The following is a 23,974-nucleotide window of genomic DNA, read 5'->3' on the forward strand; positions in this document are numbered from 1 at the left end:
CACAGAAAGGATTCCTCGCAGGCAAGAAGCCTAGTGCACCCATGGCTTATCTCAGTTGTAAGTTCAGATTGAGATGTGCCAGGATTTTTTGAAGGACATAAGACAAGAACATAGGACAAAAGAACCTCGTTTAAAGACAAAGATCCACCAACCCCACTCCTCATTCTATCCCCAGCAACAGGCTCACCAAAACATGTGTGCAATAATGTTCAAAGCAGCTTCACTCATGACAGCCCAAAGATGCAAACGGCGGAATGTCTGGCAATAGTAAAATGGATTAATTGTGGTGTATATGCTCAACAAAATAATACTCACTAATTAAGCAAAAGCAGAGTGAAACAAGGAAGTATCACTATACACAGCAACTTGAGAGGATCTCAAAACATACTGAGGAGAAGAAGCCAGAAACAAGAAACATACACACCATATGATCCCATGTACATGAGGGTGTGAAGTAGACAAGGATAGCCTAGAGAGCTGGAAATCAGCAGATGTCAGCTCACCAGGCCAGGGAGAGCAGGGAGGGCGTTAGGGAACCAGGAGGGTACAGAGGAACCTACTGGATTCTGGGATGATCTTGACTGGGGTGCTGGTTCCAAGGATGTATACGAATGAAAAACTCAACAGCTATGCATTTAACATTTATGCAGTTTACTCTGTGTTAAGTTATATGTCTCAATTTTAAAAGGAAAACTAAGGAAACAAAAAATTAAATATAGAGATAAACAGGATCTCAGTTTTCTGGGTGGCTTTTCTAAGATTCTGGGATTTGCAAACCTAAGAACTATGACCCATCTGTGAGGAGAAAAAATGCAAATTCCACCTTTTTCTGCGCTTCCCAGAGAGGGGCCCACAGGGCACGGTTCTGCATTCCCATTGTAACTTAAAGGGAACATTCATAGTGTCCAGAGCCCTTGACATCCTGCAAGCATAGGAGGAACCCACAGCAGGAACCCACTCAGAGGCACCAACCTTGACTTCCAAATGGAACAGTACATCTGCAGAAGGAAAAGTGATGGCATCTACACCATAAATCTGAAGAGAGCCTGGGAGAAGCTTCTGCTGACAGCTCGTGCCATTGTTGCCATTGAAATCCCAGGTGGTGAGAGTGTCATATATTCCAGGAATACCCGCTCGTGGGCTGTGCTGAAGTTTGCTGCTGCCACCAAAGCCATTCCTATCGTGGGCCGCTTCACTCCGGGAACCTTCACTAACCAGATGCAGGCAGGCTCCCCGGTGTCTTCTGATGGTTACTGATCCCAGTATTGGCCACCAGCCTCTCTCAGGGGCATCTTCTGTTAACCCACCTACCACGGCTCTGGGTAACACAGACTCTCCTCTGCACTGTGTGGACATTGTCATCCCTTGCAATAGCAAGAAATCTCACTCAGTGGGTCGGACGTGGCGGATGCTGGCCCAGAAAGTTCTGCACACACATGGCACCATCTCCCATGAACACCCACGGGAGGTCTGTCTGATCTGTACTTCTCTACAGAGAGCCTGAAGAGACTGAAAAGGAAGATCAGGCTACTACTAAAAGGCTGTTACCTGGGGCGCCTGGGTGGCTCAGTGGGTTAAGCATCCAACTCTTGATTTCAGCTCAGGTCACCATCTCATGGTTCGTGAGTTTGAGCCCCACGTCCGGCTTCACATCGCACTGACAGCTCAGAGCCTGCTTAGAATTCTCTCTCTCTCCTTCTTTCTCTGCCCCACCCCCTTCTCTCTCTCTCAATCTCTCTCTCTCTCTCTTAGAATAAATAAATAAACTTAAAAAAAAAAAAAAGCTGTGACCAAGGAGGAATTTCTGGATGAATGGGCCGTTCCAACTCCTCAGTTCACGTCTGAAGGCGGGCAGGTCTGCTCTGTACCTACTCAGCAGTTCCCTATTGAAGACTCAGGTGCTCAGCCCCCCAGCTCCCACTGCTCAGGCCACCAGATGGATAGGAACAACCATTGAGTGGTCTTCAGCTGCTCTTCCACAAAGGCAAGCAAAATGGAAATAAGGTAGAAAGAAAATAAACAGTTTCTAAAAGTTGAAAAAAATGTGAATTCCATACAGTTAGATTTATCCCAGGATTATGATGTGGAATATTTACTCACCATTAACCAGCATTATGGAAACCTGTGTGTGTCCAGCAATGGGCTGGCTGCTGGCAATACAACAGGGAACAAGACTGTTGTGTTTCAGAAAGCAACTATTCACGTAATCCCATGATTCTGAAATGTGACACAGGCTCTAAGGAGAAAAGCAAAGAAGAGACCTTCCTTCAGAAAGAATAAGAGGTGGGCCTAGGAGGACAGCATTCCTGAGAAAATCACATATGAACAAAGATATGAAGGCTGTCAGAAGAATGAAGGAGAGAGGAAGGGAAGGAGGAAAGGGGCAGGGGGAGTAGGGGAGACAGAAGCATGGGCAAGGCTTTGGGCTCATTGATCCCGGATTCTGGGAGAATTCTGGTGGCTAACCTGTAATGAGTGAGGGGGGAGAAGAAGGAAATGAAGCTGAGGGGAGGAGGGGTAGACTGGGACCAGGATGATCAGATGCCAAGAATAATACAAAGAGTTAAAGTGGTCTCAGGGTTTTAAGTAAGATCTAATTTACATTTTCAAAAAGTTTCCAAAGTTTCCAAGAAGAGAACAAACTCAAAAGAAATAAGAATAAAATCAAAAGAACCAGGTAAGTCTATTGAAGTAATCCAGGACAGAGAGGATGACCTTGAATTAGGATAGTAGCAATGGAAGTAGAGAAAAGCAGATGGAAACAGTCCAGTTTTTTGAAATAATCTATTCATCTCTTCTTCTGGTGACCTTTCTCTCTTCTAAAACTCTCTCATCTCTGTCTCTGTCCCTGTCTCTCCCTCCCCTCCTACCCCATTGAAACACATGGACACACATTCCTAGCAAAACCCCACGCACTTCCCTGCTAGGTCCCAGCTGTGACGAGAACACAGTAATGGTGGCACACACCCAGCACCCTACCAAAAATCCCAGTGCACTACTCAGTTCACGGAAAGGGAATCCGTAGTAAATGCTAACATTCACTCAACATCACCTGTGTGCCAGGCATTGTGCCAATTCCTTTTCACATTTGTTAGCTTCTATACTATGAGGGACTTGCATGCCTGTGTCCCCTGAAATTCATATGTTGAAATCCAAACCCCCCATTGTGATGATATCAGGAGGTGGGGTCTCTGGGGGGATAGGAGGCGATGTGAAATAGAGCCCTCATGAATGAGATTAGTGTCCTATAAAAGGACCCTTGGAGAGGTTCTTTGCCCCCTCCACCACATGAGGACACAGCGAGATGATGATCTGTGAACCAGGAAGCAGGACCTCACCAGACACAGAACCTGTCTGGATCTTGATCTTGGACTTCCCAGCCTCCAGAATGTGAGAATAAATCTCTGTTGTTGATAAGCCACTCAGTAAATGATATTTTTGTTATTATAGCCTAAACAGACTGACATACACCAAATTGGATATTATTATTCCCATTTTAATAGGCAGAAACTGTAGCTTGAAGGGATTAGTAATTATTTTATCCAAGTCTCACAGCATTCAGAGCTAGATAATTCCAGAAATCATGTTCTTTCCACTGCACTCTGCAGATGATCCCTTTACCAAAGGTGTATGTCATTTTAATAACAAACATCAGGAGAGTAATACAAAGGAATGACTCTCTAATGGTGAAATTTTAGACTTTAGAACACCTGGATGAAGGCAGATACCTTTGAGCATCAGTCTTCAGAGCCTCTGGGATCATAGCGCTTACTATAGGCAAGACCTTACTCTAGTCTGACTGTGACTAATCACAAGCCCAGCTCCATGCACAGCAGCTGGAGGCCAGTGACATCTGAGAGCAACCATAAAGGGGTGGGGGTGGCCACACAACCTCCAAAAGCAGTGAGAGCAGAGTTGAGTTCAGCTCAAGTTTGCTCAGGCAGATACAGCCCTGAGTAACTCTGTGGCCTTTTACACTGGGTTTCACTACGAGTCAGATCTGATCTAGCTCCTGCCTCCAGAAACAACACCACAGTCTTGTGGGGAGGAAATCAGAAAGGGTTAGGAGGGGCTGGCCAATCTTAGGCTTCTTCCTGCCTTGATGGTGACTTTGCCCAATCTCCATGAACACATTTCTGTGGGGCAGCCTCGTGACCAAGGACACTGGACCCTGGGGACCTGGGACGATGACTGCAGCAGCTAGTTTGATCAGAGATGCTCTCGGTAACACAGAACGAGGCATTTGTCATAAAGGTTAGACCTTGCACAACTATGGGAACTGGAGGAGGCGATGGTAGGTTGTCGCCTCTGCATCTGCTGGGGGCCTCAGCTCACTGTCGGTCAGCAGCCCTGGTAATCAGGAGGGGACATGGGACTTCAAGTGGGGGAGGCTACCCAAACTGGAAGTGCGGGAAGCACTGGAAACAATGAGCACAGGCTGGAACCCATGGCTCTCATGGCCTCCAACTCAGACAGCATAGGGCTCCTGCAAAAGCTGGCACCTTCTCCGTGGGCCTGCATGCACAGCAAGCCTGTGGCTCATGGAGTCTGTAGGAGGGGCCTGGGTGGGAGCTGGAAGAGAAGCAAGCTCAGGTGCGGCTGCTGGCCAACAAGACGAGCCTCCGGGTGAGCGCGCTCAGGGGCCCGCCTGGCGCTCTCCACCTGTCCTGTGTTGCCACTGCTTCCCCTCTGCCTTCTCAGTATCAAGCAAATGCCCCTTGTGGCCAGGTCTGACCTGGAGCCATGCAAGGCAAGGGATTCTGGGAAACACTACCAGCTTAGCCAAGTTGACACAAAACAAAGCCATAACAGGGAAGAGCTTCAAAGACAAGTAATTAGAAAAACTAAAGGTTTTAGAATATGGGGGGGGGGGGTGGCAAGGGAATTCCTATTCAATGCCAGCGAATAACCCTGTCCAGCTCCTCCTACAAGGAGCACTTGCAATTCAGACGTGGAGTGGGTGAGAGCTGGGAACCAATTAACAAACTATGGTGTGCAAGGCACTGTCCTTGGCATCACTGGGGGCATACAAAGAGCTTTAAGATAGTATCCTGCCCAGGGCGCAGGGGGGCTCAGTCGGTTGAGCGTCTGACTCTCAATTTTGGCTCAGGTCCTGATCCCAGGGTTGGGAGACTGAGCCCCGCATTGGGCTCCTTGCTGAGCATAGAGCCTGCTTAAGATTCGCTCTCTCCCTCTCTCTCTCTTCACCCCTCTCCCCAGCTCACGTTCTCTCTCTCTCTCTAAAATAAAATAGAAAATTTAAAAAAAAAAAAGATAGTAACCTGCCTTCAGTAGGAGGAAGAGAAGTTAGACACAATCCACACAGGCATTTACACATGGCAGAGCCCTGGAGACTTCTGAGGGCTGTCGGTATTTGGTTGGTAGAAGAGGCTTTCGCATCATCAGACTGGGTTCAAATTCAGCCTTGCCCCCAACCAGATGTATGATGTAGAACAATTTACTTAGTTGCTCTGGGCCTCTATTCCCTGATATACAGAGACAGTAACAATCCTTATTTCACAGGCGGATTATAAGCAAAGGAGCAGATCATGTGTGTGAAGTACTGGCACACAGTAGACAATACATGGTAGACATTTTAAATTGTATTGTCATCATCCCCATCCTCGTATCATGGCCCCATTCCTTCTTAGACCCACTGCCCAACTGAGTAAACATGCAGCAGCATTAGTGCCACAGACCCACTGAGATGCAGAATATACACAAGCACCCAGTCCCTCAAAGAATCAGCAGTTTGAATAAGCCAATGTATTTTGTGTATTTACTTGTTCATTTAGTAAGTGATATGGGCCTCCTACCTTACAGGACACGTAGCCCCAACATTGTTAGAAGCTCAAATGACTAGGGTCAACAATGTCCTCAGGAGTTGAAGTTCACTTTGGCAAACATGTCCTGAGACTTCCCACAGGGCTCAAAAGGAGGGACATATCACTGTGGCTTGAGGTAGCCAGGGTTTCAGAAAGCAAGTAGCATTGGGGTCCAGCTCTGGAGAATAGGTGGTGTTCACCTGAGGAAGCAAGATGGGGGCCCCCCTGGGATGGGTAGGAGGTGAGTACTGGGCTGGAGGCTGGAAAGCCCCTGGTGTGGTCAGATGGGAGTGAGAGGGAAGAGCAGGTTCATCAGGGAATAAATAGGCCAAGAAGCAGACTGTATGTTGCTTTGAATGCCAAGATCAGGGTTCGGATTCTGTCTCATGGGCAGCAGAGAGTCGTGGAAGGTCATACAGAGAAGGGACAAAATGAAAGCCAAGTTTCAGGAAAGCTAGTGTGGCAAAAGTCTATGGGCTGTCTTGCATTGGGGACAGACTGTAAAAAGGAAGGCCACTTGGAAATCCTGACACAGAAATTCAGGAGGCACAGGGGGCTCTGAACTGAGATGATAAGAGTGCAAAGAGGAACACAAGAAATATTTTGAAGGAGAGAAACAATGATTGGTGGTACCTGCTGACACATAGGAGCAGAGATGCTAAGAATGAGCCAGGGTTCCAAGCCTGGGCAGCATGAAGACAGGCAGGGAAGCTGAGTGCTGGGAGCAGGAGAGAGGAGAGCAGCTGTGTCCCATGTGGACATTCCATGGGTCCCACCAAAGATCGGGGTAACCTGCCTGCAGGTGGTTGAGAGCAGAAGGGGTGAGTGCGAAGGAAGAACTGGCTGAATTTGGGAGTTCAAGTTCAAGCACAGGGAGTGACAGGAGGGACCAGAGAAAGAGCAGGCAGGGCCCTAGCCTCCCTTCAACTGACAGAAAGCATCTGGTTTGCTGATGGGAAACAGCAAAGGCTTCCAAATCCCTATAATCCTTCAAGATCCAGTTGTACACATTTCTTCAGGACAGAATCCTTTTCGCAGACCTTCCCAGTGGCTAAAAACAAGAGAAGACACAGACTGCCCCAAACAAGAGAGATAATTCTTCATTCAGGAAAAGTTGAGTTAGTGTCCATATGGTGGTCATCATGGCCACAGTTAGGGTCCCTTGGGAATCAGATGGCACATTCAAAGAGCCAAAGAGTGATCATGAAGGGGCTGTTTGCAGAGACAGGCATCAAGGATCAGCCATCCTCCTCAACGTGAAGAGGAGAAGAGGGAATGATGTTACCCCAGTAAGGACCACAGGGCTGGAAGAGGTGTCCCATCAGAGCGGTGGCTATATGAGAACACAGCTCATGCCTCAACCTCCAATGGTCAAGGAGAGAGCAAGGGGAATACATACCCAGGCTTCTCTCTGGCCACATTTTCCCCATTTCCTATGAACAGCTCTCATTGGCCAAACCCAAGCAGAAGCCACAAGATAAGGAAGTATAGCTAGTGCAACACATAGTTGTTAGCCTCCCAAGGCACAGGGTGGGCCAGAAAAGGGTGGAGAGAAAGTGGAGAATAAGCAGAACATTGACCCAGTAGGATTTCTTAGTTCAATGTCATCCTCTGAGCAAAAGTAGAAATGATTAATTTTTATCACTAATAATACATACTTGTGTAACATTTTATGCTTCATAGAGTGTCTTCACATAGATTGTCCCTTCTGAGCCACACCGTACCCCGGTATATCTCTTGTGAGGTAGACAAGACATTGTCATTCAGGTCAGAGAAGCCCACAGAAGTTAAATGATTTATTCAAAGTTAGTCACACAGTGAGTGAATGGTGAATTTCATATTAGAAATAGGGCTCTTGGACTCCTAATCCAGTGCTCCTCCCCAGGTGTGAAATTAATTTACCTGGGAAGACAGCACTGCTGTGAAAGGCATTACAAAAAAGGCTGTCCTGAAGGTGGTATGACTTGTGGCCCCAGCCTGGCTGGGTGCTCAGGGCCTCCCTGAGTTGTTTTTCAATAAGCAAATATTCCTGACACTTCAATTATCCCAATCTAAACAATGAACACACTGTACAAGAAGCTTCATAAATTTCATTCAGTTGGAAGCAATGAGAAAGCTTTGTGTGTATTCCTTCAAAAAAAAAATTACCCAACAAAACAGAGATTGTTATAATGGAAACATCCAGGCTAGAAAAAAAAAAAAAAAAGGCTCTGTGTTTTAGGAACCTGGCTCTGACTCTTTCAGCTTCACCTCTGTGTCTCAGTAGAGGCAGTGTCTCCTGTCAGGAGCTCCTGTCATCCCTTCCACAAATCAAAGCAAGGCCTTCCTACATGGGGACAACTCCGAAACTGTGTTTGGTTTGTTGAACTTCTCTATGTCTGATGTCTTGTCATTTCCACATACATCCTCCCAAGCCACTCCCTCTACCCCACTCTTACGAGTTGAATTATGTCCCCCAATAAAAATATCTTGAATCCCTGACCCTCAGTACCTCAGAATGTGACCTTATTTAAATCAGGCCCATACTAGAGGTAATCAAGTTAAAATGAGGTCATTAGGATGGGCACCCAATATGACTGGTGCCCTTTAAAAAGGACAAATGTGGACACAGAGACAAACACCCAGAGAAGGAAAATGATCTGAAGAGACAGGGGCGAGATATCCATGTACAAGACAAAGAATGCCTGAGGCCACAAGAAGATAAGAGAGAGATAGGGAACAGATCTTTCCCTGGTGTTTTTACAATATATACACACTTACACCCAAGATGTAGCAAGAAATTGGTAGTTATTTCTTTGGCAACACTCAAGGCTTTATCAAAAAATGTCCAAAGAGAATGTTAGGAAATTTTATGTAGATTAAATATTACTCCTCTCTTTGATCTCTGGAGAAGGGTTCTAGTATCAGTGGCTAATGTGTGGATACCTGAATCAATTTGGATACTTTTGGTTGCAAGTAATAGAAAATGCATACCAAAGTGGTTTAAACAATAAAGGTGACTTCTTGGCTCCTGCACCTGAAAATGCAGATGTAGTCTGGGCTTTGGGCATGGTTTGATCAAGGCTCTAGACTAATTTTTATGTGATTCTTTCAATATGCCTCTCTCTGTGTAGACTCCATCCTCAGTCTGGCTTCCCTCATGGGAGCAAAATGGCTGCAGTGTGTCTATTGAAGTCCCCACTTCCCAGAGGAAGGATGCTCCTATATCCTAGAATCCCGAGCAAAAGTCCTGGATATGGTGCTGATTACACCATCCCTAGCCAATCCCAAATGAAATCCAAATGCTGATTGGCTTATGCCTGACCTGTGTGGTCCAATCACCATGGCCAGAAGCCTGGGATTCCCCAGTGGCTTAGATCATTCGGGGCCTGTTTCTGGAGCTGGAGGTGAGTGACCAGACAACCAGGCCCCTACTGGGTAGAAGTTGAACAAAATTGGTATTGAGGAATTAGCATGATGTGCAGTCCCAGAATAAACCTAACCTTTGCACACTACCCTTAACATTTCAGCCTTACATAAGAACCTTACCATATCAGCACTGTGGGGATCTGACTTTTAGGGAACATGAGCTTGGGCTATGACCATCTGCTAGACTATGGAATCCAGAATATGAAAGTTTCCTTTCATATCTTAGGAGAGCTTGTGAGTAAAGGAGGTGAGACTTTATTTATTTTATTCAACAAGCACTGTTCCAGTTACTATGGTGACATAGGAAGTTATCTCAAAACTTAGTGTCTTAAAATAACAATAATCATCTATTATCTCTCACGGTTTCAATCTCTCCTGAATTTCTGAATTCAGGAATTCAGGCCCCGTGTCATTGGGCGTATCTGCCTCAGGGTCATTCCTGTGCTTGTAGTTTTTAGATGGCTGTGTCTTGGGTCATCTCAGAGGCTTCTCTGCTCCCCCACTGGACACCAGTTCTAGGATACCTCCAACAGTGGAGGCTTGATGGCCATCTCTCTGTTCCTATGTAGTCTCTTCATGTGATCTCTCCAGTGTGGCAGCCTCAGGGTAGGAATCCCAGGGTGCAGGCATGTGCGTGTACATGTGTGTATGTGTGTGTATACATATACATATACAGTACATACACATACACATACACATTACATATACATATACACACAGAGAGAAAGACAGAGACAGAAAGATAGGCAGGCCTTCATGACCTAGCCTTGGAAGCCAGAGAATTCACTTCTGTATTGTGTTCATCAAGGTAGTCACCAAGTCCCACTGGTCCAGGAGGAGGAGGAACAGACTCTACTCCTTATTAGGGAATGGGAAGTTTCTTGAAGAGCATATGGGATCAGAAAACCACTGTGTCTGGGCGCAGTTGAGCACCTGACTCTTGATTTTAGCTCAGGTGATGATCTCATAGTTCGTGAGATCGAGCCCTGCAGAGGCCTCTGTGCTGACAGCTTGGAGCCTGCTTGGGATTCTCTCTCCCTCTCTCTTTACCTTGCTCTCTCTCTCTCTCTCAAAATAAATAAACAAACAAAAAAAGACAACTGTGTCTGTGTATGGACAGTATAATAAGCCACACTTACTACAGTGTTCTAAGTGCATTGCAAATAGCAACTCATTTAATGAATTGGGCACTAAACTTCCTTTCACAGATAGCAGATGCTATGTCCATATGTCCTTGGTCCTTACAATTTCAGCACCTAGTAGCTCAACTTCTAAATGCCAGGATGTGGCCCAAGACCTTCTGCCTGCTGTGTTCTGGCATGCCAGATATGTTGGGGAATTAACATACTCTAGGAGCAGTCACCAACCAGTAATTGACAGGAGGTGATGTACACATTCCCTGGCCTCCTCACCCCTTGGTTGACAGGGTGGGGATTTAATTATGAGACATATGTTCTAGCATGATCTTCCAAGTTCCCCAGGGGGCCTAAGCTCCACTGGCCCACAGTGGTGATGTGTTTGGCAACACAATTTGATTGGTTGCCTTCCTTTCCCTATCGTCTCCCCACCCCATACTGGCGTTTCCTGTACGGCCCAAATAAACTACTGAGATTTGAAACTTTTGGGGGGAACCCAAACTAAGGCTTTTAACTGGCCCAAGATTACTCAGGTAGGGCTTTGATTCCAGATTACAATTTAAGGTAGCTTTGACATGTGGTAGCTTTAAACTATGTGACATTAGAGAAAAGGCAGTGCTGACTAAAATAAAAAGCCCTGGGAAAGAAGATGGAATACATCCATTTCAGTCCTGGGATGCTCAAAGGTTACATCCACCAAACTTTTATCAAGCTGCTGCTGTGAGCCAGTCATTTTCCTAAATGCTAGAGAACCACGTTCTCTGATTCTGGGATGGGCATAGAAATTCCTGGCCAAACTCTCCCTCCAGGCCATGGTGGAAATCATAGTGAGATGTTTAGATGACAAAGCCCTTCTCAGTGTAAGACTTATTTTTGTAGCACTATTTCCGAGACTTCAGCATGAACCATTACAGATGGGCTCGAGTGATTGTAATAGTCAGCTCAGCCTGCTGTAACAAAATGCTACAGACTGAGTGGCTTACACAACAGAAACTATTTTCTCTCACAGTTCTGGAGGCTCAGTCCAAGAGCAAAGTGCCAGCCAATTCATTTCTGGTGAGGAATCTCTTCCTGGCTAACAGGCAGCCATCTTCTTGCTATGTCCTTACATAGTGGAAAGAGGGTGGTGGTGAGAGAGACAGAGACAGAGAGGGAGAGAGAGACAGAGAGGGTGAGAGAAAGAGCATACACAAGAGCTCTAGCTGTCTGTGTCTCTTAAGGACACTAATCTATCAGATCAGCCCCACACTCACCCCCCATGATATCATTTAACCTTAGCTACTTCCTTATAGGCAGTATCTCCAAATACAGTCACATTAGGGGTTAGGGCTTGAACATAGTTTTGCAGGGACACAATTCAGTTCATAGCAGTGAGATTCTGGTATAGATTTCTACAAGTGTGCACACCTTTTGTTTTTTAAGTTTATTTATTTACTTTGAGAGAGAGAGTGCACAAGTGGGAGAGGGACACACAGAGAGGGAGAGAGAGAGAATTCCAAGCAGACTCCGCACTGTCAGCACAGAGCCTGATGTGGGGCTCAAACTCCCGAACCACAAGATCATGACCTAAGCAGAAGTTAGATGCTTAGCCAACTGAGCCACCCAGATGCCCCAGAGTATACACCTTTGAAAGCATTTTGTGTTTGGTTTACTTAGCAATCATTATCATCACCTGTGGCAAGTTGAAGGTGGAAGCACTTTTGGATACAAAAGATAGTTTTAAAATGCAAAGTGCATAAATACCTTGTGATGGGATAGCCCAGTACTGCCTCTTTAAAAAGACCCTTCAACTGCCTCCCAGGGCAATCCATGCTGCTCTGTTTGTGATACAGGGAAAAGAGCTTTCATTAAGACATCCCCCACGTTTTCTCAGAACCCAAAGTTGTTCTTCTAGGAATATATTCTCTGGCCTTCTGAGTGATACCTGTGTGATAAAAACGATCTAAATTAGAAGCATACTGCTTTGCCCCAACAGCTGGATTTCATAGCAGCTAATCAGTCCAGCACAATCTTGGACTTGAAACCAGAAACTCCGATTGGTGGATATCATGATTCTCCCTTTTCCCTCTCTTCATAGAGTGATCAACAATCATTTATTGTATAATGGTTGAACACTTTTTAGGTGTTTTTGCCATCTGCTTTTCAGAGGGCTCTGTGCTTCACCTCTGAGAGGAGGTGAAAAAAAAAAACAGGACCAAGCATCTGTGGTGGACCTGTGGACACCTTGTCTGTACTCACCTGGCTGCGTCTGTGACAGAGTCTTGACCACATTCCGGCAGCTTTTCACTCAGGTGTCTGTATCTCTCTGGTCTCCTCCTGAGGTTTGGGAGATTCTGAGGCAGACCACGATTGCACACGCATGGTAGCCCATATTTTAACAGACACTTTCTTCCTTCACCTCTCTCCCTGCTTTGTCTCATCTTCCACACTCTGTCATTTGTGGGTTCTAGGATTCATTTCCCAAATTGACTACCTGAACCCAAGCCTTTGTCTCAGCATCTTCTTTTGGGGAACTCAAACTAAGACAATCATTTACTATGGTCAGCAAATAGCACATGCACCACCCTCTCCACTCCAGTGCTCTTGACAGACATGCATATTGACCATGGCTTCTTCCCATTGAATCTGGAAAACATCCTAGAATTCTCTGAGCAGTCATTGGGAGCTGACCAGTATCAGCATGTGGGATGAAGTCCACTTCTCATCCCAGCCATAAAGAATAAATGTGAAAAGAGCAGCAGTCAGGAAACACTTTAGGAGTTTAGGAGCAAGAGAGTTAGACTGTGGTGGGCTAGAGAGAGGAGAAAGTATTCACAGTGATAGGACTTGAACAGGACCTTGAAAGATTGCCAGGATCCTGACAGAGCTTCCTGGATGGTGAAGAACAAATAGCATAAATAGGGGAATGTGCCCAGTATGTTTAAAAAGCAGAGGATCTGGGGCACCTGGGTGGCTCAGTCGGTTAAGCGTCCGACTTCAGCTCAGGTCACGATCTCATGGTCCGTGAGTTCGAGCCCCGCGTCCCGCTCTGGGCTGATACCTTGGAGCCTGGAGCCTGCTTCCGGTTCTGTGTCTCCCTCTCTCTCTGCCCCTCCCCCGTTCATGTTCTGTCTCTCTCTGTCTCAAAAATAAATAAACGTTAAAAAAATTTTTTTTTTAAAAATAAAAAGCAGAGGATCTGGGCAATAGAGGAGTTCACGTTGGCTCCACCAAATGGATTATGTTGAAGGATCTAGAGAATTGTTTCCTAAAAAACAAGTGCAGGTTTTAGTTACTTGATCCTGGTAATTTTGACCATCACCCAACTTGATTCATCAACCTGTATCAAACTTTGAAACTGCCCCCTCTACAAACTTGAACTCTGAATGTTGTTTTTCTTCTTTTCCTCTCTGTGCTCTCTCTTTCAAAGGTCTTACCTTCTCCTATTTACCCCCATAAGGATAGGTATAAATTAATAAGATGGTTCAGAAATTTCTATCTGTTCCTCATTTCAGGTACCAGATTGGATATTTCCAACTGGCAGTCTTAATAGCTACTCAAAGTCAACATACAACATACCGAAAGTCAAACTTATCTTTACCCACGAGACACGCTGGCTTGCTGCTTCCCTGGTTCTCTGAAGGGCATCGGAGAACTACTCCCATCTCTCCCTCTAGCAACCATGCTCACAAAACCTGCGAGGGAAGAAAACTAATCTAAATAGAATGCCAGGTAGGCTACTTATCAACACACCTTGTCCACCCTTGTTGGACTCCAAAGTTTGTGTTCTCATCGTCCTTCACCAAGATCTTTTATTTCCCCCCAAAATAACTCTTGGCATCTGTCTATCCCTACTATCTCCCTGCTACCACTCCTATCTAACGTCAGACCCCGTGGGGGAGTCTCTAACACGTCTCCCTACTGATAACAGCCAAAGGTAGCAGCTGCACACAGCACAGGGAAACTGATGTATAATCTGCCTAATGTATGCCTTTGGCCTCAGAGGAATTTCCAACTCAGCAGAGACTGTATAGGAGAGAGGTGGTGGGAGGAAGGTGAGGGGAAAGGGTGGGAGGTGGACACGGGGGAGAAGGGAATTGGGTGTGGGCTATGGAGGGAATCTGCTAGTCTCATGGTTTGCCATGGAAACCTTTGGTCTGCTCTGCCCTAGGCTGTTTCTGGGCACTCCTCCTCACCCCTCCCTGCCATCCACACACATACAACATGGGCAACCATGATCGTAGAATGGGACCCTCTTCCGCTAACATCATCCTAAATGCAAAACCAACCAGCCTCGAGAAGCACTTCTAGAGGGTGTTTGTAAATATTTGTTATATTTCTTTTTAACATTACTAGCTAACATAGTCAAGCTCTTTCTTACTCATGGGCCAAAACGCTAAGCACTTTCTAGGCATTAAGTACATTTTGTAATCCACACAACAACCACGCTCTGCAAAGAGGCAAGTTAGGCTCAACAAAAATCTACCTGGGGTCCCAGGGTTGAGACTGCCAGCTCTAGAGCCCCCTACACTTCGCCACTATCTTAAACTGCCAACTTAGGATATCCTTTAAAGAAAAGGGTTTTGTTACAAAAGTAACATAGTCATACTGTATGTGTGTCTGTGTGTGTGTGTGTGTGGTCATTATAAAGTATAGATAAAAAAAAGAAGGGGACCCTGGGTGGCTCAGTCGGTTGAATGTCTGACTCTTGATTTGGGCTCAGGTCATGATCCCAGGCTCATGAGATTGAGCCCTGTATCAGGTTCTGTGCAGAGCGTGAAGCCTGCCTGAGATTCTTTCTCTCTCTCTGTCCCTCCACCACTCTCCTCTGCTCAGGCACACTCTAAGATAAATAAATAAATAAATAAATAAATAAATAAATAAATAAATAAATAAAAATATTTAAAAAATGAAAATTTCTACTACCTCACCATCCAGAAATAACTACTGTTAACATGTTGGTAAGTGTGCCCCCATACTTCTCTATGCCTATACACATTATTTTTCTTTAATGAAAATAGAATTGTACAGCACATATAGTTAACTTTTGTTCATAAAACAATGTATCTTGCATTTCTTTTTTATCATAAATTAGTCTTCTGTGCTACAGGAGGCTGTACAGAGCTGCTATATTCCTTTGAATGGATACCACAACTTATTTAACCAACCTTTATTGTTAGACATTTAGGGTTTGGGTATCATTTGGTTTTTCAGCTTTGCACTCTTGTAAGAAATTCTGTGATGGACATCCGTATGGTTGAAGCCTTCCAAGCAGGCTCCTCACAGCTTCCTCCAAATCCCTTGACACTCTGCAGCTGGAAGGAACATGGCCTTGGCATGTAGTGATTCACCTACTTGGAGCACTCCTTCTCACTCCCCACTCTCAGCCTCTGAAGTCTCAGCCAAAATGTATCTTCTTCAGGAAGCCTTCCAAGATTGTCCTGACTGGATTAGGTCCCCTGGTTGTTTGTGCTCATGGACCCTACACAGCTCCTTTGTTGCATTCAACATATTTGTGATTCATTAATTGGTCATGTAATTCTTTGTCTAATGGCGAGCCTCCCTATTAGATGATCAGTTTTGTGAGGGCAGCATCTGTGACTCCATTTTTCACTATGCTACCCCAGAGCATAGCAAGGGCACACAGTAGACATTTAGTGTCTTTGAAAAAATAAATGAGTGAATCTTTGTGGACATCCTTAACAATTTTCTTAAATAAAGCCAAAGCATGGCTCAAATACCAGGCACATTTTTATGATTTTTCATACATTGTTCAATTGTCCTCCAGAAAAGAAGTGATTCCTATTCCTGTCATTAGTATGTATGTAGAGCGAAGGACTTCCTTTTTCATGCCTTCAATCAAACCATCACATATTTGTTTAAATGTCTATTTATTTATTTTGAGAGAGAGCACACAAGCAGGGGAGGGGCAGAGAGAGAGGGAGAGGGAGAACCCCAAACAGGCTCCATGCTGTCAGCGCAAAGCCTGATGTGGGACTCGATCCCACAAACCATAAGATCATGACCTGAGCCGAAATCAAGAGTCAAATGGTCAACTTACTGAGGCACCCAGGCACCCCACCATCACTTATTTTCTAAAAGTCAGTTGAAAACAACTGGCCAAATTACATCAACATTATTGGAGGAGTCCACCTGCCAAATCAAGTTATGTATAGGCAGGACTGTCAATGACTATTTTACAAAATGTACTCTGAGCCCACAGAGTAGATCTTTCTGCCTGTGTATTTATTATGACTGTATCATATTAGTTCTAACCTCAGACCCTAGGTTTCCTGATTCTTCCAATGATGATGAACATTTGCTGGGGATCAACTGCATCAATACACCATGCTCATACCCTTCCTGCATTGTCTCATTTAATCCATGCACAGCCCTAATGAGATAAATGTCATGACTCTCAATCACAGATGAGTAACTGTGGTACAGAGGGGTTAGGTGACTTGCCTGAGGCCACACAGCTAACCAGTGATGGAGCTGATATTTGAATACACACAGTCTTGATTCTAGAACCTGGACTCTGAACTAAGCATTACACAGCTTCCAGTTTCAACAAATAGCTCTACCTTTTCAGATCCCACTTTCAAGCTGCCTTGAGTTAAAAATAACCTTGGATCCAACACCATTTCAAAATTGTCCTTTTAGAGATAATGTAAGTACCTAGTGTATGTTACACATCTTACATCAACTCACTTTCAGTGTTTTTATTTCAGTGTTATTATTATTACCATTTTGCAGATGACAGACTGGGGCTCACATAAGTTCTGTAACTTGCCCACACAGCTAGGAAGCAGTAGAACCAAAATCCGAATCTACAACTTATAACTCCTTGCCACCTTCCCCAGCTGACTGCCAGCTATTACGTGTTGCTTATTCATTCACCACTTGTTTTTAGCCACGACTTTTATGAAATAAACTCATTGGCTGGAAAAAGTACTTGAATAAGAGATAGAAGATTCTAGTTCCAGGGTTGCCACTAACTTTGTGATCTCGGGCACAGAGGAATCACGAATTCTAAAGGCCTTTCCACTTCTAAACTGCAACCCCACACACTGGACAGCGGGAAGAACATAAACTGACAGCAGAAATACCTGTTTTCAAAATATGGCCTGCCGCTTTCCAGCTGATGGATCTTAGTCACGATAGTTAAATGTTTTGAGCTTTCTTTTCCTCATCACCAAGATCACATGTTCCTTGCTGTACAAGAATTAGAGCTAGCACGTCAGACAACTCCTGGCACATAGCTGGCATCAATAAAGAAGAGTCACTCTGGTGCCAGCACTGGTGACTTGACGGTGACTTCCCTCTGTCGCCTGTGGAAGCCTCAGTAGGACTCTACAAACACTCACACCTTTAAACTTTCCTGTGACTATGATACAAACTTTTCAATCTCTCTTCAGGTGACCTTCACTTGTATGGAAAGTCTGAAAATGTACAGTCAGAGTTGCGTAACTGAGAGGCTGGCCTGTAAAGGAAGCGGCTCTTCTCTTCCTCCTTCAATTTTTTTTTCAGCAACCTGAGGCATTCCCCTTGTGGGCGTGTGATCTCCCCACAGGCAGCAATAGCTCGCAGCCACAACCACAGCCCTCAGCCTCTGCAAGTGAGCCTCAGAGCACCTGGACTCCTGCAGGCCCCAAGCTCTGAAGCGGTTCCACCTGGTGGCTGCCTGCGAAAAGACTGGCCGAGCTCAGAGGCCTCTGTGGGCCTGCAGGAACTGGCCGTCCTTCCCTGGTACAAAAGTGACTCTGGGGGAACCTCAGTCAAATCCCAATGACCAGGACCCCAAAGACATCAGAAGAACCAACACACTCAGATGACCCTCTGCCTGCTCAAAATGCGCCCTTGGCTATCGTTCAGGTAGGAAAGTGAAGTGTTACCGTGTCAGTGCACAGTCACGTTACAGGGATAGCAGACCATTTCAGAAATTGGACGAGAGCTACAGAAATGGCCTGTCTTCTATCCGGCGGCCCTTAGCCCTGGTCACACATCAATATCGCTGGGAGAGAAAAATGGGCAAAAGATGTGAGCAAATATCATGACAGCTAATTCTTACATCAAGCTCACTATGCGCCAGGCACTTAACAATCTCTAAAACCCCAAAGGGTAGATAACATCATTATCCTCATTTCACACATGAAGAAGGGGGGGGGGGCAAGGGGTTAAATAACTTGCCTAAGTTCACACAGCCAATAGCAACAAAGATAGGGTTTGAATCCACATAGCAGCCTGGTTTCAAGCACTAAGCTCTAAACCACTATGTTTCACCAAAGAAAAATTACAAAGGACTGATAAAAATATGGAAAAAAAAATTCTTCACCTCACCAGTGACCAAGGAGACAATGTGGTCAAGTGGACATATGCTCAAATGCCCCTAGAGTATACAGTGGCTTTATCAGAGAGGTGATTTGTCAGGTCTGTCAGAGTATAAACTGTGAATTCCCCTTGGCCCAGGACCCCACTGCCAGGGATCTATGCTACTAGAATACGCAGAAAGCCCTGTGTACAAGGATGATCCATCCGGCACTGTCTGTCATCTCTGTTTGTGACTCAGTAAAGCACCTGGCACTTGCTAGGTGTGCCAGAACTATTTACAAAAATATATGAACAATAAGTATTTATTTTGCTAAATAATGACATGTTTGTCCAAGTACTTCAATATTGCTACTAACAATTCCATACTACAATTCAATAGTACAAGTGTGACCAGGCCCAACTTCCCCAAAAACTAAAAGAAATGAGAGAGGCTCTTCTCTTCCCAGCTGTTTGTGCTGGGAGGATGGCCACTACCCATTGTGTTATTGTGGCTCCCCTGCTCCCAGCCTCCTGACTGGGTTCAGCCAGTGGAAGACATCAGCAGATCAGAAGGAGGAGTGAGGGGCTGAAGTGCTGATTCGCCTCTCCTCCCCTTCTGCGCCCACCCCCCTCAACTCCATGACAAGTTATAGTTTCCTCAGTGGCTGAAATTCCTTGCAGCCCCAGCTAATCTCAGCTGTCTCTGAATGGCACCTCTCTTTTATGGCTATGACTCACACTGGTTTGGTGACACCTTTCCTTCCCCTTTAGGTCAGTTTCCGTTGTTGCTAGTCTTCAGTTGCATCACTATCCCCGATGCTTCCACGCACCTGCTCCCACCTCTGTAGATACCCTCCACAAAACAGGCTTCAATTGAAGCCTACTATCTTGAGTTTACTGTCTTTTTTGCTAGGACCCTAAGTGATCCAACCTCAAATTTTCATCCAGTGCACATTCACTGAGCACCTACTATGCTCTAGAAGTCAATCTGGCACTGGTGTTACCAGCATGAGGAAGTCAGTCCTCCCCTGTTGGCTCAGGGGAGCACTTGTAGCATAGACTTCCCATGAGACCATATAGGACCTCTTCCTCCAAATTTGGTCAGGGATTCGCTCTTTTCTAAATGAACATGAATTAAGATGGTGTACATTCTGGTAAATGAATTCTTGTTCAAGTGTCAGTATCAGATAAATCTGAACCCACTTAAAACATCTATGCCTCTAGAAAGCTGTTAAGAATTTTATCTAATAGGACAAATATAGTGAGTTCAAGGAGGCCATAAGAGAGCTAAGTAGAAGTAAACCTGCTTCTCCTCAAGTGTCCCCATTTCAGAGAAGGTCACCACCAACCACCTCATCCCAAACCCAGAGCCCTAACATTTTTTGCTCCAACTCTCTAAACCTCTGGTTCACCCTCTCATATCCATCATCATTTATACTGCCTTGGTCCAAGTCCTTACCTTTCTTTTCTTGTCTGGTTTGTGATGGGCATGAGGAGTGGATTGTGTCCTCTCTGTGAATTCCCAGCCTAGCACTGTGTCTGGCATATGGTGGTTCCTTCATAAGACTGAATGCTACTCACAAGTCTATCACAATAGCCTCCTACCCTTCCTCTCCCACCCATCTATCCTCCCTCATACCCCATGAAATCTTTCTAAATCAGAGATATTATGTTATTACTTAAAGTCCTTCAGTGGTCCATCATGGCTCAGCTAGGGGTCGCCAAACTTTCTCTGTAAAGAAAGAGCAGATACATATTTTTTTAATGTTTTATTTGTTTTTTTTTTTTTTTTTTTTTGAGAGAGAGACAGAGAAAGAGCATAAGTGGGGTAGGGGCAGAGAGAGAGGGGGACAGAGGATCCATAACGGGCTCTGCGCTGACAGGTTGATGGCAGTGAGCCCAATGTGGGGCTCGAACTCATGAACTGCGAGATCATGACCTGAGCTGAAGTCAGATGCTCAACTGACTGAGCCACCCAGGTGCCCCAGAGAGAGCAGGTATTTTAGGTTTGGCGGGCCATGTAGTCTGTTGCAACTCAACTCTGCTGTTGTAGTGTGAAAGCAGCCTTATATGACACATAATGAATGAGCTTGGTTGAAGTCTAATAAAACTTGGTTTACAAAAACAAAGGGCAGACTAGATTTAGCCCATGGGCCACAATTGCCAATCCTGTTCCAAGCATGTCCAAGCTGTCCGGCCTGGCCTACGGGCGGCTTGTGACCTGGCTTCCATTTAGCTTTATCTCCTGTCACTCCCACTTCCCACTTTACTCTCCATTTTCTTACAATCCTTCAAATGTGCTCTGTGCTTTCAAGTATCTGTGACTTTGCACTTGCTGTTCTCCCTTTCTAGAACCCCCTTCTGCCATCCATATGCCTCCAAAACATGTCTTTGAAAACTCCTTGCATTAACATCTTCCCTGTGCCCCCTTCCCACCCCTGCCCAGAGAGTAAACTTTCCCTCCTTTTGGTTTCTCCCCATTTCCACAATTGCATCTAATCTTCTATCCTGGCATTACTTGTTGACAGGTCCATGCCCAGTTGTGAAAGGGGATGATGACTGGTGCAGAGATGCTTAAGAAATGTTAAGTTGAATTGAGACCAAGGTACCTTTAGGTACAGTGATTCCAGGTTTTCCAGATTCAACTCCATTTTTTTGCTTGTGGCCCCAACATAATTATTAATTAGTGCCCCTTTCCATGCTTATAAGTGATCCATGTTTACGACATATATGGTTGTGCCGCCTTTCAGTATCCTCTGAATCACAATGCGTCTCCCTAGACTGCCTGCTCAGCCTGTCTGTGGGGCCGACAATAGAAGGGCTCAGGTTTCCTTGCCAGTGTTGGCCAGCAGAGCAACATCCATGGCTTCCGCAGGCCCAGGTCTGCACAGCTGTGGGTCCAGGCCGAAGAGTGTGTCAATGCACAGTCCAATGCCTGTGTACACACAGCCCAGGGGGCTAGAGCCAGTCAAGGCATCCAGCATCGTAATGCTTTCAAGGAGGGCACAACCCCATGGTGGCCTGGTATCTCTGGCTTACCTATGACCCAGAACAACCCTAACCAAAGCCAGAGCAGTGCAGAGAAAGTAATAGGACTTCATGCTCAGTGCAGGAAATGCTGCAAATCCGGTCCCACCAAGGGCAGGCCATTTATGGTGCCTCTATGTGCAAAGTGGGGATGCTTTAGTGACCATCCCTCATCAAGGGTTAGAGGAGTGGCTCCTGGACAAGGTGCCCAGAAAAGAGAAAGAGAAACGCTGAATGACCATTTCCCCTCCATGTCTATTCCACTTGTTTGATAAGCAATCTGGTTACCCTAGCCTCTTTCCTGACCTTCCTCACTTTTCCCCCACACCTCAGACACTTCCATCTCTGTCCCCTGGGCCCCTCACAAGAATATGAAATGGCCACCTAGATGTGGGGCTGCATAAGGAGCCTCTGGTTCTCTGAAAGCCATCTCAAATCCAGGAGCACCAGCAGCTCAGAAATCAGAGCAAAAGGCAGCTGAATGCATTTACCAAAATTGTGTCCCTCTGCATGTGAATCTTGAGGACTTCTCTATACAACTGTCTCCCCAAAGCTACCCTCCTAAAAGGTCAGCCTTATTATTTCCAAGAAAATTGAGCTCCTTCTCAACCCCACAGTTCTAACTCGTGACCTTGAATCTATGCTCCTGACTTTCTATTTAATAAATCATTTGAGTAGCTTTTGAATGATTCCTACCCCAAGCCCAGCGACATTCAGTTTTTCCAAAGGGATGTGCCCCCCACATTGTGTCAGGCAATGCCCTGCTTTAAAAAATATATGCCAATAAGCAAAAATGCAAACTTTGAAAACAAAGGGATCACCAGGAGACACTCAGAAGGATTCTTTGCATTTTGAGCAGAGTTTCTTTACAAATTGAAAGTGCTCCTAAATTTGTTTGTAACTTCCTGAAGCAGAGACTTCAGGATCCCTCTCAAATAAAGACAGACCCTCTCTCAAACTATAACAGAAGGAAAACAGGAATCAATTTATTCCAAACTTCTTAGAAACACTTTTTTTGCTCCCCATCTCGACTTACATTACATAGAACACAGGTGTATGCTTGATAGATAACAAGAAAAAAATTTTAAATAAAATAAAATTCAGCACCAAAAAACATGACCAATTTGGTGGCAAAAGTTGTGAATTCTGAGACTCTTCAGCAAATTGGTGATTTACTGCCCACCATGCACAAGATACTCCATAGGCTTAGAATAGGGGTCACAGCTGAACAAAGAATGCTCCCTGATCTCAATTACCATTTGGAGGATAAATAAAAGAGAATACAAATAATTTACATAAGACATAAAATGAGCTATGAGATTTTGAACAATTTATGCAACCTTGCTAAGGCGGCTTACTCAGCAATACAAATAAAAGTTCATATTTCATAGGAGCTCCATGAGAGTTAAATGAGATAATGTGGGTCAAGAGTGTATACAGTGCTGGGGAGCAGAATAGACCATCGTCAGGTGTTAGCTTAGCTGTATTGCTCCTATAGTTATCATCACCATCTACATGTGACTTACATGGTCATTTCAGAAAGTAAAAAGAAGAGGTTCTTCAGTTAGGAGAATTAAAGGAAGGCTGAGTGGAGGAAGTGGAACGTGAGAGTGTCTCTAGGGAGAGGAGATAGGGTTGGGGAGGAGGAGTCCATGATAAGGGGGTATGTGAGCCGCAGCAGGGGGAAAGCCAGGTTCAGCAGGAGTGTAGGCCAGGCTCTAGTGGCTGTAGACAGGTCTGGCTGGCATGAAGAACACCTAAAAGAGAGAAGAAGGACAGAGGTTGAGAACAAATTTTGAAGGAAGTTTACCTTTCCACCTGAGATATTTGACTGTTACCCTGTAGGGCATTCTGAGGAAAGAAGCAATATTATGAGTTCTATTTGAGATATGTTTTTCTGGTAGGAGTGGACCAAATAGATAACAGCAGAAAGACTAATCACAAGGCTATTTTAATAGCGTGGGCAAGAGATAAAGAGGGCCTAACAAAACTCAGAGACTATAGAACACAAATGAAGGAGACATTATGGAGTAAGATCAGCAGACCTAATTTAAGAGAGAAAGTCAGACAGAGTCATCTTTTAGTAATTCATAGATTTTGAACATGGGTACAGATGTCATTTAAAAAGTTAGGGGACACAGGAAGAGAAATCAGTTCACTAGGATCCAGGTGAGAAGACATTTGTAACTATAGTGCCTGACTTGAAGCCTTCTACTGGCAAGAAGGCCTTGCATGGAAATTACTCTGTTTCCTCATCTGCGAAATAGGGATATCTGAGTATATTCCATA

At 45.1% G+C, this 23,974-nt stretch overlaps 1 protein-coding gene and 1 long non-coding RNA gene across 18 annotated transcripts in view; one reads left to right on the forward strand and one right to left on the reverse strand.

Annotated features, from left to right (window-relative positions):
* The first annotated feature begins 254 nt into the window (after window positions 1–254).
* On the forward strand, window positions 255–19,506 carry LOC106989888 (uncharacterized). The gene is given in 8 exon segments (XM_053207110.1): window positions 255–267; window positions 935–1,229; window positions 1,231–1,471; window positions 1,473–1,526; window positions 2,060–2,203; window positions 17,922–18,105; window positions 18,224–18,388; window positions 19,430–19,506. Coding segments are annotated over 8 exon segments (1,173 nt in total).
* A 953-nt stretch (window positions 19,507–20,459) lies between these two features.
* LOC106989878 (uncharacterized) overlaps window positions 20,460–23,974 on the reverse strand; it is a 59,829-nt gene continuing 56,314 nt past the window's right edge. For all 17 annotated transcript variants that reach the window (XR_008292377.1, XR_008292378.1, XR_008292376.1 and 14 more), the window contains one exon: window positions 20,460–23,442. This is a non-coding gene — a long non-coding RNA (uncharacterized LOC106989878). The remainder of the gene's footprint in view (window positions 23,443–23,974) is intronic.

Source organism: Acinonyx jubatus, chromosome D2 (genome assembly GCF_027475565.1).
Source record: "Acinonyx jubatus isolate Ajub_Pintada_27869175 chromosome D2, VMU_Ajub_asm_v1.0, whole genome shotgun sequence".
Taxonomy (NCBI): domain Eukaryota; kingdom Metazoa; phylum Chordata; class Mammalia; order Carnivora; family Felidae; genus Acinonyx; species Acinonyx jubatus.